Consider the following 19,553-nt stretch of genomic DNA (forward strand, 5'->3'; position numbering starts at 1 on the left):
GGCTGGCTCAGGGAGAAAGCAGAGCAGAGGCGTTTCCTCTCAGGCTCCTCCTCCCCCTCAGCTCCTCCTTGTGATGTGCTCTCTTCCTGTGGGCATCACAGTCTCCAGGTACCTGAGAGTCTAACTGGGAGGGCAGGAAGCTGGTGAAACAACTAGCATGGATTCCAGACTTTGAATTGTCTTTTTTCCTGATTAGGCTCTTTCATCATTTCTTTAAAAAAAAAAGCAGTTACACATCAATAACTTCTTTGCTTTTTATTTTGTCTATTTGCCTCCTCCCCTCCATCCTTCCCTCTCAGGTAATGAAATACACAACTTGCTGTACGTCAGTCACAGCTTCCACTGCAGTTGCAAATTAACAGAGTAGCTATTTTATATTAACAAGACAACTTTGAACAATAGAAAAGTATTTGTGATGGATATATAAAGCATCTAGAGAAATAATAAAATGAGTCATCTAGCCTGAAACTGTTACCTTAGGAGACAGATTTTCTCTGAGAATTTTTAAGTCCCTGTGTTATTTTTCCAGATTTTATCATTCTTTCCCTACCAGGTCTGGGAAAACATAATCCCAAAGTTCCAGTGTTTACTCACTTTCATTCCATTTTCAGTTTTAGACTTGTGTAAGAATCTGTAAGTTACATACGAATCAGTATTTTATGTCTTTGAAATTTATCTAAGGGGTTTATTCTGTTTATACTTTTTTCCATGTCATTTTTTTACTCAGCATTATGTCTGTGATAATAATTTTTTATTATTTCATATAATAATTTAAATGATAATACTTTATTATTATTGTTTTTGCAGATAATTTCATATAATTCACTTTTGCTAATATGTGTGTCCCTGCTCATTCCCTTAGTCGTGTCTGACTCTTTGTGACCCCACGGACTGTAGCCCACCAGGTTCCTCTGTCCCTGGCATTTTTCAGGCAAGAATCCTGGAGTGGGTTGCCATGTCCTCCTCCAGGGGATCTTCCCGACCCAGGATTCCAGCCTGCATCTCCTGTGTCTCCTGCAAAGCAGGTGGATTCTTTACCTGCTAGCCCATCACTAATGTATCAGATCAGATCAGATCAGATCAGTCGCTCAGTCATGTCCGCTTCTTTGCTACCCCATGAATCGCAGCATGCCAGGCCTCCCTGTCCATCACTAACTCCCGGAGTTCACTCAGACTCACATCCATCGAGTCAGTGATGCCATCCAGCCATTTCATCCTCTGTCGTCCCCTTCTCCTCTGCCCCCAATGCTTCCCAGCATCAGAGTCTTTTCCAGTGAGTTAACTCTTTGCATGAGGTGGCCAAAGTACTAGAATTTCAGCTTTAGCATCATTCCTTCCAAAGAAATCCCAGGGCTGATCTCCTTCAGAATGGACTGGTTGAATCTCCTTGCAGTCCAAGGGACTCTCAAGAGTCTTCTCCAACACCACAGTTCAAAAGCATCAGTTCTTCGGCGCTCAGCCTTCTTCACAGTCCAACTCTCACATCCATACATGACCACAGGAAAAACCATAGCCTTGACTAGATGGACCTTTGTTGGCAAAGTAATGCCTCTGCTTTTGAATATGCTATCTAGGTTGGTCATAACTTTCCTTCCAAGGAGTAAGCGTCTTTTAATTTCATGGCTGCAGTCACCATCTGTAGTGATTTTGGAGCCCAGAAAACATAAAGTCTGACACTGTTTCCCCATCTATTTCCCATGAAGTAGTGGGACTGGATGCCATGATCTTCATTTTCTGAATGTTGAGCTTTAAGCCAACTTCATCACTCTCTACTTTCACTTTCATCAAGAGGCTTTTTAGTTCCTCTTCACTTTCTGCCATAAGGGTGGTGTCATCTGCACATCTGAGGTTATTGATATTTCTCCCGGCAATCTTGATTTCAGCTTGTGTTTCTTCCAGTCCAGCGTTTCTCATGATGTACTCTGCATATAAGTTAAATAAGCAGAGTGACATAATACAGCCTTGACATACTCCTTTTCCTATTTGGAAACAGTCTGTTGTTCCTTGTCCAGTTCTAACTCTTGCTTCCTGATCTGCATACAAATTTCTCAAGAGGCAGATCACGTGGTCTGGTATTCCCATCTCTTTCAGAATTTTCCACAGTTGATTGTGATCCACACAGTCAAAGGCTTTGGCATAGTCAATAAAGCAGAAATAGATGTTTTTCTGGAACTCTCTTGCTTTTTCCATGATCCAGTGGATGTTGGCAATTTGATCTCTGGTTCCTCTGCCTTTTCTAAAACCAGCTTGAACATCTGGAAGTTCATGGTTCATATATTGTTGAAGCCTGGCTTGAAGAATTTTGAGCATTACTTTACTAGCATGTGAGATTAGTGCAATTGTGCAGTAGTCTGAGTATACTTTGGCATTGCCTTTCTTTGGGATTGGAATGAAAACTAACCTTTTCCAGTCCTGCGGCCACTGCTGAGTTTTCCAAATTTGCTGGCATATTGAGTGCAGCACTTTCACAGCATCATCTTTCAGGATTTGGAATAGCTCAACTGGAATTCCATCACCTCCACTAGCTTTGTTCGTAGTGACGCTTTCTAAGGCCGACTTGCCTTCACATTCCAGGATGTCTGGCTGTAGTCAGTGATCACACCATCGTGATTATCTGGGTCGTGAAGATCTTTTTTGTACAATTCTTCTGTGTATTCTTGCCATCTCTTCTTAATATCTTCTGCTTCTGTTAGGTCCATACAATTTCTGTCCTTTATGGAGCTCATCTTTGCATGAAATGTTCCTTTGGTATCTCTGATTTTCTTGAAGAGATCCCTAGTCTTTCCCATTCTGTTGTTTTCCTCTATTTCTTTGCACTGATCACTGAAGAAGGCTTTCTTATCTCTTCTTGCTATTCTTTGGAATAGTTTGTCAGAATTTATTATCCATTCTTGAGTTAATGTCCACTAGTTTTCTCCTTTAGATTTTGGTGCCAGTACAAACAGGACTGCATTCTTATACCTTTCTTTACCTACCAAGGTATAATATTTCCCTATGCCTGCGTATATAAAAATTGAACCTTAGGGTCACCACGTGAACTTTACAGACTAAGACAAAATGCTTTCCAAATTAAGCCAAATAAATAATCCCAGCAACTGTTGTGTGTTTTCTAGGGTTGCACATCTAAAATTCAATTGGTACTATTCTTTCTAAGTTTTAAAATTTCTGGCTGTGCCAGGTGGCATGTGGTTTACTAGTACCCTGAACAGGGCTAGAACCAGCGCCCTCTGCAGGGAAGCCCAGCATCTTAACCACTAGACCTCCATGGAAGTCCTGGCACTGAATGTTCGTTAACCTTTGCTAGTCTATTAGGATAAAATAGTATATCACTCTAGTTTTAGTTTGCATTTTTATGATTTTTCAGTTTAGTTCTGTTCAGTCACTCAGTCGTGTCCAACTCTTTGTGATCCCATGGACTGTAGCACACCAGGCATCTCTGTCCGTCACTAACTCCCAAAGCTTGCCATCGACTTGGTGATTCCATCCAACCATCTCATACCCTGTCACCCACTTCTCCTGCCTTCAATCTTTCCCAGGAACAGGGTCCTTTCCAATGAGTCAGGGCTTCATATCAGGTGGTCAAAGTATCGGAGCTTTAGCTTCAACTTCAGTCCTTCCAATGAATATTCAGAACTGGTTTCCTCTAGGATTGACTGGTTTCATCTCTTGGCAGTCCAAGAGGCTCTCCAGCACCACAAGAGTCTTCTCCAATACCACACTTCAAAGCATCAATTCTTCGGCGCTCAGCTTCATTTATGGTCCAACTCTCACATCCACACATGACTACTGGAAAAACCATAGTTTTGACTAGACAGACCTTTATGAGCAAAGTAATGTCTCTGCTTTTTAATATGCTATAGGTTTGTCATAGCTTTGCTTCCAAGGAGCAAGCATCTTTTAATATCATGCCTGCAGTCACCATCTGCAATGATCTGGGAGCCCAAGAAAATAAAATCTTTCATTGTTTCCAATTTCTCCTCATCTATTTGCCATGAAATGATGGGATTGGATGCTATGATCTTATGATGAAAAACTAAGAAGCCAAGCTTGAAGAACTTAAAAAGACCTCAGTAAAATAGCAAGAAGGGACTTTTAGGGGAGGGAGAAGTATTCTGTGTCTTGATTGTCATGCCATCTATCGATATAGGTGCAAAATCTCGTCAAAAATATTGAAACGTATACTCAAATTGGGTGCATTTTATTGCAGAGTTGTTGCTTTTAAAGCTTGTGAAATTGTAGTATTCAGGACCTAGGGAGTTGCTGAGATTCTTGCTCAACTCCTCTGGTAGGGACAGCAGAGAAAAGCAGCCATGAACCCCTAAGGAGTCCCTGGGTCTGGATCAATGAATGTGCTGAGCAAGGCAATCAGGGTGCCCCTGCTGATTATTTCTGAAGGCACAGTTTTGCCAAGTGAAAAGCTCAAAATTACATGTCTTAATAAAGATTGTTAGGAACCCAGGAAGGTCACATCCTGTGTCTCCTTTGCCAGATACCCTGCAAACTGGGGAATCTGAGCCCCCTCACAGCTTCCTTCCTCTTCCTTGGGTTTGTGTTCCCACCAGCTGTTTTCCACCTCCCCTTCTGCTCATCCTGTGTGGCCATTTACAGACTTTTCCTTCTGCTTTATGCTCTTTCAAGGTGGGTTTCTGTTACTTCCTACCCTCCTACGACACCACTGATTTCCTGAGCTGGGTCCCGGTGAGTTTGTGCTCTAAGAAGAGCTGACGCGCAGCACTGTGGACTGGCTGCTGGCACAGAAGTACAGAGCCGAGTCCGCTGCCTCGGTGGAGTTGATTTCCAGGCTGCAGGGCGAGTTTTGGGGCCACGGAGCCAAAAATCGCTGTTGAAATACTTCTGTATCTTCCACAATGTCTTGATTCTTTAAGTAAGCCAAAAATTCAAATGCTCCTTCTGGCTTCTTGCGATACCAGTAAACATTAATGTGTCCTTTTATGGGGACACAATCCATCTTTGCTTTCTGGCCTTTTCCTTTGACCAGATGACCTGGACTCTGGATGACCTCAGTGTCCACGGAGCCTGTAAGGACTGAGACAGTAAGTGCAATGAAAGCCCAGGAGAAAGGCTGATTTTGCAGCCACAGGAGAAAGTCCTGAGATTGGAATCCAACAGCTTCACAACAGGGACTTACCTGCTCCCCAGAAGAAAAAAAAAGCTGCACAGCACAGGAGGCTGAAGCACATGTCTGGCTCAGGGAGAAATCAGAGTGGTGACTTTTTCCCTAAGGTGCTTATCGCCCTTCAGCAACTTCTTGTGATGTGGTGGGTTCACGTGGTCATTATAGCCCCTGTGTACATGAGTCTCTAACATTTCATAGGCTGGGAGGGCAGAGAAAGCTGGGTAAACAACTAGTTTGAATTTGAAACTGCTTTATTTTTCTCTTTTCATGATTCTTCTCTCTCATCAGTCTTTAAAGAATAGAAGTCATTTCACATCAGCAATTTATTTCCTTTTTTAACTTGTCAATTTGCCTTTTCCCCTTCTCCCATTCCTCTTAGGCAATGAATGATACACTTTGCTATATGTCAATCATACCTTCTAATGCATTTACAAAATCGTATAGCAGCTACTTTATGTTAAAAAAAAAAACAAATTTTGATCTCTACAAATATTTATGATGAACATGCAATACATCTAGAGAAATAACAAAATGAATGATCTTGCATGGAACAATCAGTTTGGGAAACAGACTTTCACTGAGAATTTTCAAGTCTCCCTGTTATTTTTCTAGATTCTTATCTTTCTTTCTCTACCTATCTTGGTAATCATAACATTATCTTCCCTATTCTCTCTCTTTGCCTAAATTTCAGTGACTTTCATCAAGTTTCATGAGAATATCTTTTGACTTTCATCAAGTTTCATGAGAATATCTTTTGTGATTTTGATTAGTGCTGCATTGAACGCATAGATGATAGTACAAGAACAGGAATACTCTTTCTATTGGTTTAGCTTATTCATGATCGTGGTGTATAGCTTCACTTGTTTCAGGTCTTTTAAATGTTTTCCCTAAAATGTAATAGTTTTCTGAATTAAGTCATCACTTACGTAATAGATTTTAATGTATTTTATATGTTGTTATAATTTGTAAATGGTCTCTCTCTTTAAAAAATATATTTTTGACTGTTTCTTGCTAACATATGGAAATAAATGGACTTCTAAAGTTTATGTTAAATTCAGTCAATTTATTAAATTTGTTGTTATTAATAATGCAATGCTTCTTTGGATTCCTTTGGTTCTTCTCAATTTTCCATCTGCCTTTAATCATTTCTTCGCTCCTTTCCTCATTCTCACCCTTCTTTCTAGTTCCACTGGCTAGAGGTTCAGCACAATCATGACCAGAAATAGTGGCGGACTTCATTTACTTTCTTGTCAATTCTGTTTGACCCAGAGAGCTACAAGTAGTAGATATGTGGTAGATGCTATGGAGGGTTAAAAAGTGTAAGATTAGGTCCTGCTATGAGAGGAGTTATTGGCACGCCAGGATATTTGCAAATCATTCTCCCAGCTGTTTCTGGACCAGGTTCTTCTTGACTGACCCACAGCTCAGTTCAGTTCAGTTTCTCAGTCGTGTCTGACTCTTTATGACCCCATGAATCGCAGCACGCCAGGCTTCCCTGTCCATGACCAACACCCGGAGTTCACTCAGACTCACATCCATCGAGTCAGTGATGCCATCCAGCCATCTCATCCTCTGTTGTCCCCTTCTCCTCCTGCCCCCATTCTCTCCCAGCATCAGAGTCTTTTCCAGTGAATCAACCCTTCACATGAGGGGGCCAAAGTACTGGAGTTTCAGCTTCAGTATCATTCCCTCCAAAGAAATCCCAGGGCTGATCTCCTTCAGAATGGACTGGTTGGATCTGCTTGCAGTCCAAGGGACTCTCAAGAGTCTTCTCCAACACCACACTTCAAAAGCATCAATTCTTTGGTGCTCAGCTTTCTTCACAGTCCAACTCTCACATCCATACATGACCATTGGAAAAATCATAGCCTTGACTAGACGGACCTTTGTTGGCAAAGTAATGTCTCTGCTTTTGGATATGTTATCTAGGTTGGTCATAACTTTCCTTCTAAGGAGTAAGCATCTTTTAATTTCATGGCTGCAATCACCATCTGCAGCGATTTTGGAGCCCAAAAATATAAAGTCTGACACCGTTTCCTCAGTTTCCCCATCTATTTCCCATGAAGTGATGGGACCAGATGCCATGATCTTTGTTTTCTGAATGTTGAGCTTTAAGCCAACTTTTTCACTCTCCTCTTTCACTTTCATCAAGAGGCTTTTTAGTTCCTCTTCACTTTCTGCCATTATGGTGGTGGCATCTGCATATCTGAGGTTATTGATATTTCTCCCGGCAATCTTGATTCCAGCTTGTGCTTCTTCCAGCCCAGCATTTCTCATGATGTACTCTGCATATAAGTTAAATAAGCAGGGTGACAATATACAGCCTTGGCGTACTCCTTTTCCTATTTGGAACCAGTCTGTTGTTCCATGTCCAGTTCTAACTGTTGCTTCCTGACCTGCATATAGATTTCTCAAGAGGCAGGTCAGGTGGTCTGGGATTACCATCTCTTTCATAATTTTCCACAGTTTATTGTGATCCATGCAGTCAAAGGCTTTGGCATAGTCAATAAAGCAGAAATAGATGTTTTTCTGGAACTCTCTTGCTTTTTCTATGATCCAGCTTAACGTTGTTCCCCTTTTAAATCCATGATTTTTGTTTGTCTGTTTATTTATGCCTTTTTCATTATCCTAATTTAAGAAATGATTTGATAGTTCAAGGAGAAATCACCTTACTTTGTCCCTGTTCAACATTCCTTTCTCTTTTCTCTGTGTTGACCACTTAAATTTCAGATGACTTTCATCAGATTTCATGAAAATATCCTTCGTGATTTTGATCAGCCCTGAACAAACAGTTGGTAGTGCAGAATTAGGAACACTCTTACCATCGGTTTTACTGATTCATGATCATGGTGTACATTTTCATTTATTTCAGATTTTTTTAATGTTTTCCTCTAAAATTTAATCCCTTTTTGAATTACAGTCTCATTTACTTAATAGATTTATTTTTATGTATTTTATATGTTACATTAGAATTTTTAAATCATCGCTCTTGAAAAAATATTTTAACTGTTGATAACATATGGAATAAAGTTTTTATATTTATGTTAAGTTCAATAAGCTTATTAAATCTGTTATTATTAATAATGAATTCCATCTTTAGATTCCTTTGGTTCTTCTTCTAAACTTGCCATCTCTGTTTTAAAACTTTTCTTCCCCTCCTTTTCTCATTCTCAGACTTTTTTTCTTGTTCTACTGGCTGGAATTTGGCAAAATCTTCACTAGAAATACTAGTGCCATTCATTTACTTATTTATCAGTTATATTTGACTCGGAGAACTACAGGTACTAAATATGTGGTAGATGCTATGATGGTTACAAGGTATGAGATTACATCCTGCTATTAAAGGAGTTATCCAGATGCCAAGTGAAACTGAAAATGATGGTCGGTCGTGTCTGACTCTTTGCCACCCATGGACTGTAGTCTGCCAGGCTCCTCTGCCCATGGAATTCTTGAGACAAGAATACCAGAGTGGGTTGCCTTGCCCTCCTCCAGGGGATCTTCCCTACCCAGAGATCAGACGAATGTCTCTTACATCTCCTGCATTGGCAGGCAGGTTCTTGACCACTAGTGCCACCAGGGAAGCACATCACTCTTCCGACTGGTATTGGCCCAGGTTCATCTTGGCTGACCCACATGAAGCCAAAACACTAGATGCCCAGGTTTGCTGCAGAAAGTGAGAGTGAAAGTCGCTCAGTCATGTCCAACTCTTTGCGACCCCATGGACTATACAGTTTGTGGAATTCTCCAGGCCAGAATACTGGAGTGGGTCTCTAGAGTATCTTCCCAAACCAGGGATTAAACTCAGGTCTCCCACATTGCAGGTGAATTCTTTACCAGCTGAGCCACCACGGAAGCCCAAGAAGACTTGAGTGGGTAGCCCATGCCTTCTCCAGCAGATCTTCCCTACCCAGGAATTGAACTGGGGTCTCCTGCATTGCAGGCAGATTCTTTACCAGCTGAGCCACAAAGGAAGCCCGTTTGCGTCAGGGAAGAGGTTTATTTGCAAAGCAATCAGGCAAAGAGATGAAAGATCTTCTGCCCAATTTAAAAATTGTGTTGTTTGTGTTTTTCATATTGAGTTGCCTGACTGTTTATATATTTTGAATATTAATGGTTTACTGATTATTTTGTTTGCATATATTTTCTTCCATTCAGCATGTTATCTTTTTCTTTCGTCAGTGGTTCTCTTTTGTTTGTTTGTTTTTGCTGTTAGAAGATTTTAAGGTTAATTCGATTGCATTTGCTTATTTTTGCTTTTATTTTCCTTCCCCAGTGAGACAGATCTGAATATGCGTTGCTACAATAGATGTCAAGAGTGCTCTGACTGTGTTTTCTTCTAGTTTTGCTGTTCCTGGCCTGCACATCAGTCTTTAATCCATTTGAGTTTATATAAGTGTGTGGGGTGTGAAAATGTTCTAATTTCACTCTTTTATGGAGCTGTCCAGTTTTACCAGTACTACTTATTGAAGACAATCTTTTCTAAACTGTATATTCTTGCATTCTTTGTCATAGTTTCACTGACCGTGTTTTCGTAGGTTTATTTCTAGACTCTCGATTGTATGTCCATTTTTGTGGCATCACCATTCTGTTTTGATTATTATAGCTCTGTATTAATAATATTGACTGAAGTCAGAGAGTATGACACCTTTAGCTTTGTGGGCATTTTTTTATTCTCTTGAATGCTCTTTACTATCTGGGGTCTTCTGTGTCTTTCACATAAATTTTAGAACTATTTGGTCTAGTTCTGTGAAAATTGTTGTAGGCATTTCGATAGGGACTGCATTAAATCTGTAGTACAGACCTTTTAGCAATATTAATTTTAGAAATGGCCCATGAGAGGAGCAAGTAATGAATTTACAGACTTGAGCAGCGGAGATACAGCAACTGAAATTCTTCTTTGCAAGTCAGGTGCTTTGCAGTCAAATAACTCCTTAATATAGTTAATTCACTGGTTTATTTTCATAAGCAAAATGTATCTCTTCTTAACCCTTCCAGTATGGTTGAATTAGTTTCTTTTACTTTAAAGCAGAACAATACTAACAGGCACACAGAAAATCAGACTGATCTTATGATCTCAGGTATGGTTGCTGAAGAACACTAATTTCTGGAGAAGGTGTTTTTCTATAATATATTGTGGTTGAGATATCAATTGAGAAATGTAAAGACTAAGTCAAAGTGTGATAATGCAAAGTCTTGGAAGAAATATTTGAATAAATAAATTCCATATGAGTATGGAAAATAAAAAATTAAATGAAAAAGTAAATTCATAATACATGTCTTAAAAAATTTAGAGAAAAGAAAAAAAATTCAACAAAATATGTGCTGGACATAGTCAATAAAAAATATACAAAGCAATGGTTGCTATTGCTGTTGTTGCTAAGTCGCTTCAGTCCTGTCCGACTCTGTGCGACCCCATACACGACAGCCCACCAGGCTCCCCCATCCCTGGGATTCTCCAGGTAAGAACACTGGAGTGGGTTGCCATTTCCTTCTCCAATGCATGAACGTGAAAAGTGAAAGTGAAGTCGCTCAGTCGTGTCCGACTCCCAGCGACCCCATGGACTGCAGCCTCCCAGGCTCCTCTGTCCGTGGGATTTTCCAGGCAAGAGTACTGGAGTGGGGTGCCATTGCCTTCTCCAAGCAATGGTAAAAGAAGTTAAAAAGACCTTAGTAAAATAGCATGAAGGGATTTTGGGGTGGGGTGGGAAATAGTCTGTGTCTTGATTCTCACGCTGGTTGGGTAGGTTATAAACTTGTCACAATGTACTGAATTACAGACCTAAATTGGTGTGTTTTGTTTTGGTATGTTATGCCTCAAAGTTGCTTTTAAAAGTTGCATGATTGCAGGAATCTGGTTGAAGGGAGATGCTGATTTTTCTGCTCAGTTGCTCTGTCAGGGACAGATGAGAAGCAGCCATGAACCAACCCTGAGGAGTCTCTGGGTCTGGATCCATGAATGTGCAGAGCCGGGTGATTAGGGTGCCCGGGGAAGACAGATGACCTGCCGATTATCCTTAGTCCTGAAGGCACAGCTTTGCCAGATGAAAAGCTCAGAACTGCATATTTTAATAAAGATTGTTAGGAACCCATTAAGGTCACATCCTGTGTCTCCTTTGCCAGATACCCTGCCAGCTGGGGAATCTGAGACCCCTTACAACTTCCTGCCCAACGCTTGGGTTTGTGTTCCCACCAGCTGTTTTCCACCTCCCCTTCTGCTCATCCTGTGTGGCCATTTACAGATTTTTCCTTCTGCTTTATGCTCTTTCAAGGTGGGTTTCTGTTAATTCCTACCCTCCTAGGACACCACTGATTTCCTGAGCTGGGTCCACGGTGAGTTTGTGCTCTAAGAAGAGCTGACGCGCAGCACTGTGGACTGTCTGCTGGCACAGAAATACAGAGCCGAGTCTGCTGCCTCGGTGGAGTTGATTTCCAGGCTGCAGGGTGAGTTTTGGGGGCACTCAGCTGAAAATCGCTGTTTGAACATGGCTGTATCTTCCACAATGTCTTGCTTCTGAAAGTAAACCAAAAATTCTAATGTTTCTTCCAGCTTCTTGCGAAACCAGTAAACATAAGAGTGTCCTCTTATGGGGACACAATCTATCTTTGCTTTCTGGCCTTTTCCTTTGACCAGATGACTTGGACTCTGAGTGACGTCAGTGTCCATGGAGCCTGTAAGGAAAGAGAGAGAAAGTGCAGTGAAAGCCCAGGAGAAAGCCTGATTTTGCAGCCACAGGGGAGAAAGTCCTGAAACTGGAATCCAATAAATTCACCTCACCTGCTCCCCAGAATTAAAAAAAAAAAAAAGCCGCACAGCACAGAAGGCTGAAGCACATGGCTGGCTCAGGGAGAAAGCAGGGCAGGGACCTTTCTTCTAAGGCTCCTCATCCCCCTTCAGCACCTGCTTGTGACGTGATTACTTTTCGTGGTCGTTATATGGAAAATGAGACTAACGTTGCACAGCCTGGGAGGGCAGAGCAAGCTGGTTAAACAACTGGTGTGGATTTCAAACTGCTTTAATTTTCTTTGTCCTGATTCTGCTCTTTCACTATTTCTTTAAAAATAACAGTTACTTGCATATTAACAATTTATTTCCTTTTTTACCTTGTAGATTTGCCTCCTCCCTTCCCTCTCAGACAATGAACAGCTTGCTGTTATCAATCATAGTTTCCACTGCACTTAAAAAAATCATATATCTGCCTCTTTAAATTAAAGAGTTAAATGTTGAACTTATGCAAAATAATATTTATGATGAATATGCAATCCATTTAGGGAAAAAATAAAGCAAATCCTCTTGTTTGAATCAATCAGCTTAGGAGTTAGATTAGCACTAAGAATTTTTAGGCCCCTGTGTTATTCTTATAGACTTTATGCTTGTTTTTCTACCATGTCCATGTAACTACACTCCTGAAGTTCATATTTTTATTCACTTGCTTTTCATTACAGTTTTTCTCATTTATGTAAGAATCTGCAAATTTTGTATTAATCAGTGTTGTATGTCTTTTAAATGTTTTTGTGGGAGTTCTGTTTCTTGGCCATGCTCTTTTTTCATTCAACATATGCCTATGATATTAAATCATGTTGTCTCATGTAGTTTTAGATAAATCAGTTTCACTAATATGTAGGAGTCCGTTTACTGGTTTGTCAGAATCTATTATCCATTTAACCTCATGCACCCTAGTTGTTTTCTTTTTTGTACCCAGATTTTAGTGCTACAACAAATAGGAGTGTATTCTTACACAATCTTTACATACTTAGGTATAAAGTTTCTCTATACCTGGGATTGTAAAAATTGAGCCTTAGGGTCACCATGTCTATTATACATAGCAAGACAAAATGGTTTCCAAATTAATTAAGCAAACAAATAGTACCACAACAGTTTATGAACTATATTCAAATGTTCCTCATCTAGCATCTAGGACACTGGCATGTACTGTTCTTTTAATTTGTCAGTCTGTTAGGTTAAAGTGGTATCTCATTACAGCTTTAGCTTGCATTTTTATGACTGCTAAGGAGATTGATATTCTGAAGTAATACATTTATAAGCCACTGGTTCTGTACATTGCTCTTTTCTCATATTTTTGGTAGATTATCATTTATGTATAACCATTCTTCATATATCTCAGATACTAAACTTTGTCATTTACATGTATGCTAATATCCTTTCAATTTGTGACTTGTGTTTTAACTCTTTGTACATTTTTTGTTGATATTTCTTTTTAGTAAAGTCTATCATTCTTTTTTGGGGGGAAGGTGTGAATTCTTTAATTCTTTATAAGCGACGTTTCCATAGCTCAAGTTCATAAAAATAAATTCCTATAATATTTACCAAATAGTTAATAATTTAAATGTTGCATTTCAGCATTTAATCCTTTTAGAATTTTTTTTTTTTTGCTTATATTGTGAGAAAGAGTTTAGATTAATTTTTCTTCCTGTGGAGAACTACTTGTCCCAGAAGAACCTGTATATTGCATTACTCCCCTACATACCTGCAGTGGTGGCTTTACCATATATTAAGTGCCTATATATGCACAGTGCTATTTTAAATTCATGATTTTCCATTTGTCCACTTAGTTATACAAAATTATAAAATAATTTGATGATTATGTTGCAAATTCACATCACTTTGTTGTTCTTTAATATTATCTTGAGTATTCTCTCCTCTTTTTCCCACTTAAATTATGACTACTTTTGTCAAATTTCATGAAATTCCTATTGTGACTTTGTTTAGTGCTGTAGTGAATACATAAATGATAGTGCTGAAATTGGAATCATTTTAGTACTGGTTTAACTTATTCATGATCATGGCATGTAACTTCAGTTATTTCAGATTTTAAAATGCCTTCCTCTAAAATTTAATAAAGTTCTGAATTGTTTATCTTTGTGTAGATTTAGGTGTATTATATTTTATATATTCTGTTACTAAATGATCTCTAAAAATCTATTGCTAGTGTATGGGAATAAACTGACTTTATGTTAATTTTCATTAACTTATTAAATGTTATTATAAATAATGCAATGGTTCTTTAGATTCCTTTGCACCTTCTAAACTTGTCATCTGTCTATAATCACTCTTTCCCCCTTCTTTTTTCATTTTCATGCTTTTTTTCATGTTTGACCAGACTGGAAATTCAACACAATGTGAAACAGAAATAGTGATGACCTTCATTGACTTACTTATCAATGACATGTGACCAGAACAACTACTGGTACTGTAGACTATGATACGTGCTCTGGGGATTAGGAAGTGTAGAATTAGATCCTGCTATTTTCAAGCCCTATTGTCATCCCAGGATAGCTGCAAATCATTCTCCCAACTGTTAGCAGGTTCATTTTGCCCTAAGTACAAGGAGCCAAACTGCTGAGACTCTAATGTTTTCAGCAAAGTAAGGGCTTCTTCTCAAGCCAGCCAAGCAAGGGTATCCCCGCCCTCCTACCCCGTTGGGCTGACTCTGCGACCCATGAACTGTCGCCCTCCAGGCTCTTCTGTCCATGGGATTCTCCCGGCAAGAATAATAGAGTGAGTTGTCGTTTCCTTCTCCAGGGGATCTTCCCGACCCAGGGATGGAACCCATGTCTCCTGCATTGGCCTGTGGGCTCTTTACCACTGAGCCACCAGGGAAAACAAGACCTCAAATCTGCCTCTGCAAAGGCAAGGGGCACAGGGTATTTACAGGGTCACGAATGAAGCAAGACCTGAAGATCTGAGATACGGGCTTCCCTGGTGGCTCAGTGGTAAAGAAATCTGCCCTGCCACTGCAAGGGATGCAGGTTCAATCCCTGGGTTGGGATGATCCCCTGGAGAAGGAAATGGCAACCCACTCCAGTATTCTTGCCTGGAGAATCCCATGAACAGAGGAGCCTGGCGGGCTACATCCATGGGGTCGCAAAGTGTTGGGCACGAGTTAGCTACTGAGCACGTGCACATGGGGAGCCTGGGGCGCTTGGGAAGCTTGGGGGAGGGTGACTGAAAAAACATGCATGCGTTGTCCTTCTCTGCTGGGGTAACTGAGCTATAGCCTCTGCCCGTTCACTACAGAAGTGCTCAGCAAGATCTGAGAATGGAGTCTTGGATCCTCTGAGGTCAGAAGGTCCCCAGGCAGGCACCAGTGCTTCCCTAGGAGGAGGGTCGCTGGTTCTAACCAGTCTCAACCAGTTTGGCTCAAACTAGACACAGCTGACTCTGGGCTCTTCTGCACTACAGGCAGTTTCCTGGAAAATAACTCAGGCAAACATCTTATTCAGGATACATGCCACTTGGAGGCCAAGCAACTCTTAAGACGACCTTGATTAGTGAAGGCAGGTGCAATGGATCTGATTAATCCTTACTCATGCTTTCACAACCACTACCTCAAAGATCTCACCTGAGTTTCCAGAAGTATCAGACAACTTCTCAAATGAAGGAAGGTTGGTGCTGCTCTATATGCACTGATGTGTTTTACAGAAAGACCCACATCACCCCCTAGTGCTCAAGTGAAAGTCTCTCAGTTGTGTCCGACTCTGCGCCAGTCCATGGGATTCTTCAAGCCAGAATACTGGAGTGGGTAGCCTTTCCCTTCTCCAGGGGATCTTCCCAACCCAGGGACCGAACCGAGGTCTCCCGTATTGCAGGCAGATTTGTTACCAGCTGAGCCATAAGGGAAGCCCAAGAGTACTGGAGTGGGTAGCCTATCCCTTCTCCAGTGGATCTTCCCGACCCAGGAGTTGAACCGGAGTTTCCTGCATTGCAGGAGGATTCTTTGCCAAAGGGAAGCCCTGATAACTCTGACTGACTGACTGACTAGATGGTCAGAGGGGCACACTTCTCACAGGCCCTCTGGTCTCAGGCGGTCTTCACCTCCTGTGTGGCGAGTGGGGAGTCTCTCTATGCTGCCCAGTGGCAGCCAGACACCCCAAGAATCATCAGGATAGGAAACATGCAGCCATGTGTGTGGTGACCTGCTGGAGTACTGCAGAGACTTGCTACTAGTACTTAGTTACACAGTCACTGATCCCGTACTGATTGGTGTTATTGATCAGTTAATTAAATTTAATCTCTTAGGGCCACATTCAAGGTGAGTGGGTTCCTCAGATCTCTGTCCTCAGTTCTTTGATCTTTTCTTCGTATATTCTGTCATAGAGGGATCAAGAAGGCACTTTCATTCTTCCAATTATGGAAATTGTCCCAAATTTTTACCTTCACCCAGGTCCATTTTTTGAGTCCCTGACTCCTACGTACCACTGCTTTCTGCATATTTCTGGTGAGATTTCTGTCTCAGAGGCATCCGCAATGTCAAGAAAATCATGATGGTCTTTCCACTTGGTCCTCCTGATTCATCTGACTTGTAGTCAAAAGCTTCCTCTCCATCTATTGCCTCTCGTGATGAATCAGTTACCCAGGTCTTGATTTCATTTCTTAATTATGTTTTAAATCTCTCATTTCCCTGTATTTCTAGCACTGCCACCATCATCGTTCTAGCTTCAATACCCCTACGGTTGTTTCTTTTATTCTCTCTCCTTTTTGATCTCACATGTGTGTTGTTGTTGTTTAGTCACTAAGTCATGTTCAAGACTTTTGTGACCCCTTGGACTGCAGCACACCAGGCTTCCCTGTCTATTACTATCTCGCTGAGTTTGCTTAAAATTGGGTCCACTGAATTGCTGGTGCCATCCACCCATCTCATCTTCTGTTGCTCCCTTCTGCTCTTGCTCTCAGTCTTTCCCAGCCTAAGGGTCTTTCCAATGAGTCAGCTCTTCACCCCAGATGGTCAAAATATTGGAGCTTCAGCCTCAGCATCAGTCCTTCCAGTGAATATTCAGGACTGATTTCCTCTAGAATGGACTGGTTGGATCTCCTTGCAGTCCAAGGGACTGTCAAGAGTCTTCTCCAGCACCACAATTTGAAAGACTCTCTCTAACACTCTTTATTTCTAGGCTTTTTATATTTTGCTAATCAAATGGATATCAATTTGCATATAATTGCATCTTTCTCCATGTTTCTTCATCACCAGGAAATCAATGTTTATTGATTACAGGTGTTTCTTCTCCAAAGTGTATGTTAATATTTTTGCTTATTTTTACGGGGCTATGCAAGGAGATCCAACCAGTCCATTCTGAAGGAGATCAGCCCTGTGATTTCTTTGGAGGGAATGATGTTGAATCTGAAACTCCAGTATTTTGGCCACCTCATGAGAAGAGTTGACTCATTGGAAAAGATTCTGATGCTGGGAGTGATTGGGGGCAGGAGTAGAAGGGGACGACAGAGGATGATATGGCTGGATGGCATCACTGATTCGATGGACGTCACTCTGAGTGAACTCTGTGAGTTGGTGATGGATAGGGATGCCTGGCATGCTTCGATTCCTGGGGTCGCAAGGAGTCCGGCATGACTGAGCAACTGAACTGACAGAAGATTTATGGTCAATGTGTGATTTTTCCTTTTCCTAGAAAAGGATTTTTCTAGGGGTTTAAACTCAGTGCTTCACTTACTAGCTTGTGGCTTCCGACAGAACTTTCTAGTTTTGCAGACAAGCCTTGTTGTCTGAAGTCTTTCTTATTTATTCTCTCTGTCTTCTCCTTCCTCTGATCCCTTTGTGAAGGTTCTGTGCATGCTCTGTACTTGGGTGTAGAGGGTTGCCCCGTCCAGTCCTACCCTGTTCTTTCATCAACCTCAATACTGTATATAGCACATCCTGAATTCCTTCATGAGTGAACATCTCTACTTGGCTGCCTAATGATTCCATTTGTCTTGAGAGTCTAGGATGGTGACAAGACAGTGCTGAATTTTCTTGGAGGAAAAAACTCCAGTGTTTATTATAAAAGTGTTAGTCACTCAGTCATGTCTGACTCTTTGTGATCCCTTGGACTATAGCCTGCCAGGCTCCTCTGTCCATGGAATTTTCCAGGCGAGATACTGGATTGAGTTGCCATTCCCTTCTCCAGGGGAACTTCTCAACCCAGTGATAGATCGAACTTCCGTCTCGTGCATTGCAGATGGATTCCTTACTGTCTGAGCCACCAGGGAAACCCATTATAGAAGTATTCATTGCTTTATAGAAGCATTTTGGGATCTACCTATAGGATTATGTGTCAATTTATCTAAGAAATTATGATTATCATAAGGGAGAATCGGAAAAAAAATCCAGATTTTATACTTTTCAGCCCAGGGAACTTTCCAGGTTGGTTGGCCATTTATAGGCCTAGCTCCATTCCCATATGGCTAGTTCTCAAGCACCATACCTTCCCCCCGCTCTCTAATCAGATATTTTTCTCTCCCTTTCTCTCTCTACACACATAGCCACAGATGACTCAGTCAGAGAGGCTGTGGCTTTTCTCTCTCCACACCTCCTTCCACAGGGCCCCATGGTTCAGTGGGGTGGGAAGGGGGTTGCTACCAGGATTCTTGTCTGGGTCTCTGATCTCGGCCCAGCGCTGTGTCTCTAGCACCACAGAAGTAGAGGCCGCTGTCTGCAGGATCCACATTTGTCACCATCAGAGATGAAAATGTTAGGTCTGGATGACTGATGGGAAACTTGTCCTTGGTATAACCTTGTTCGTATGTGGCATTAGTGCCCACATTAGAAGTTGCCATCAGCACGAGGCCTCGTTTTGGGAACTGACGGTACCAGAACATACTTGAGGCTTGAAAGTCCACTGCACGGCACTCGATGGTCACAGAGGCTCCACTCTTACTGAAAGCCCTGTGGGGCTGCTGAGAGACGAGAGCGCCAAGCCCAGAACCTGCTGAGACAGAGGTCAAGGAGATGAGAGCCCAGCAGGACAGGAAGACATGACCATAGGCGGAAAACCACAGCCTGGCTCACTCCCTCACCTTTTTCCTAGCTCCAAGGGAATCCTGTTTGTTTTGTGAAATCATCCTGTCCTAATTCTTAGGCTGCTCATCCCCCATCTCTCCTGACTGGTGGCTCCTCACCTTACCCTTTACACCTCCAAATAGGATGGAATGTTCCCTCTCATTTTGTTCAGTGTAAAAAAATCCACAGTCTTAAGGAATTCCCTGGTGGTCCAGCAGTTAGGATTCAGTGTTCTCACTGCCAGGGACCAGGTTCAATGCCTGGTGGGGGAACTAAGATCCCACAAACCAAGCAGCCAAAAAAACTCAAAAATTATAAAAGTCCACAATCCCTGACTATCACTTCACACATGCCAACACACACACACACACACACACACACACACACACACACACACACACACACTTGACCAAGGTACTTAGCATATCAGGCTCGTACTGGGTCCTAGAAGCAGCAGAAGCACCAGCATCTTCAGGAACTGGCCTCACACCACACCTCTCAGCAGAAAGATATGACCTTGCCCTTTCTTCCTCCACCCCTAGAAGGAGGGCTGAGAGTCTGCATAATTCTAAGCATGCTCTCGTCTGCCTCCTGGTGGTCATCATTGCCACTGATGTAGGATCCAC

The 19,553-nt window shown here is 41.5% G+C and overlaps 2 gene segments (V, D, J or C); both read right to left on the reverse strand.

Moving 5' to 3' along the window:
* Positions 1-4,549: 4,549 nt before the first annotated feature.
* On the reverse strand, positions 4,550-5,207 carry LOC113891102. The segment is given in 2 exon segments: positions 4,550-5,037; positions 5,150-5,207. Coding segments are annotated over 2 exon segments (378 nt in total).
* A 13,258-nt stretch (positions 5,208-18,465) lies between these two features.
* Positions 18,466-19,448, reverse strand: LOC113891101. The segment is given in 2 exon segments: positions 18,466-18,853; positions 19,366-19,448. Coding segments are annotated over 2 exon segments (381 nt in total).
* Between the last annotated feature and the right edge of the window lie 105 nt (positions 19,449-19,553).

This window comes from Bos indicus x Bos taurus, chromosome 4, assembly GCF_003369695.1.
Source record: "Bos indicus x Bos taurus breed Angus x Brahman F1 hybrid chromosome 4, Bos_hybrid_MaternalHap_v2.0, whole genome shotgun sequence".
Classification (NCBI taxonomy): Eukaryota; Metazoa; Chordata; class Mammalia; order Artiodactyla; family Bovidae; genus Bos; species Bos indicus x Bos taurus.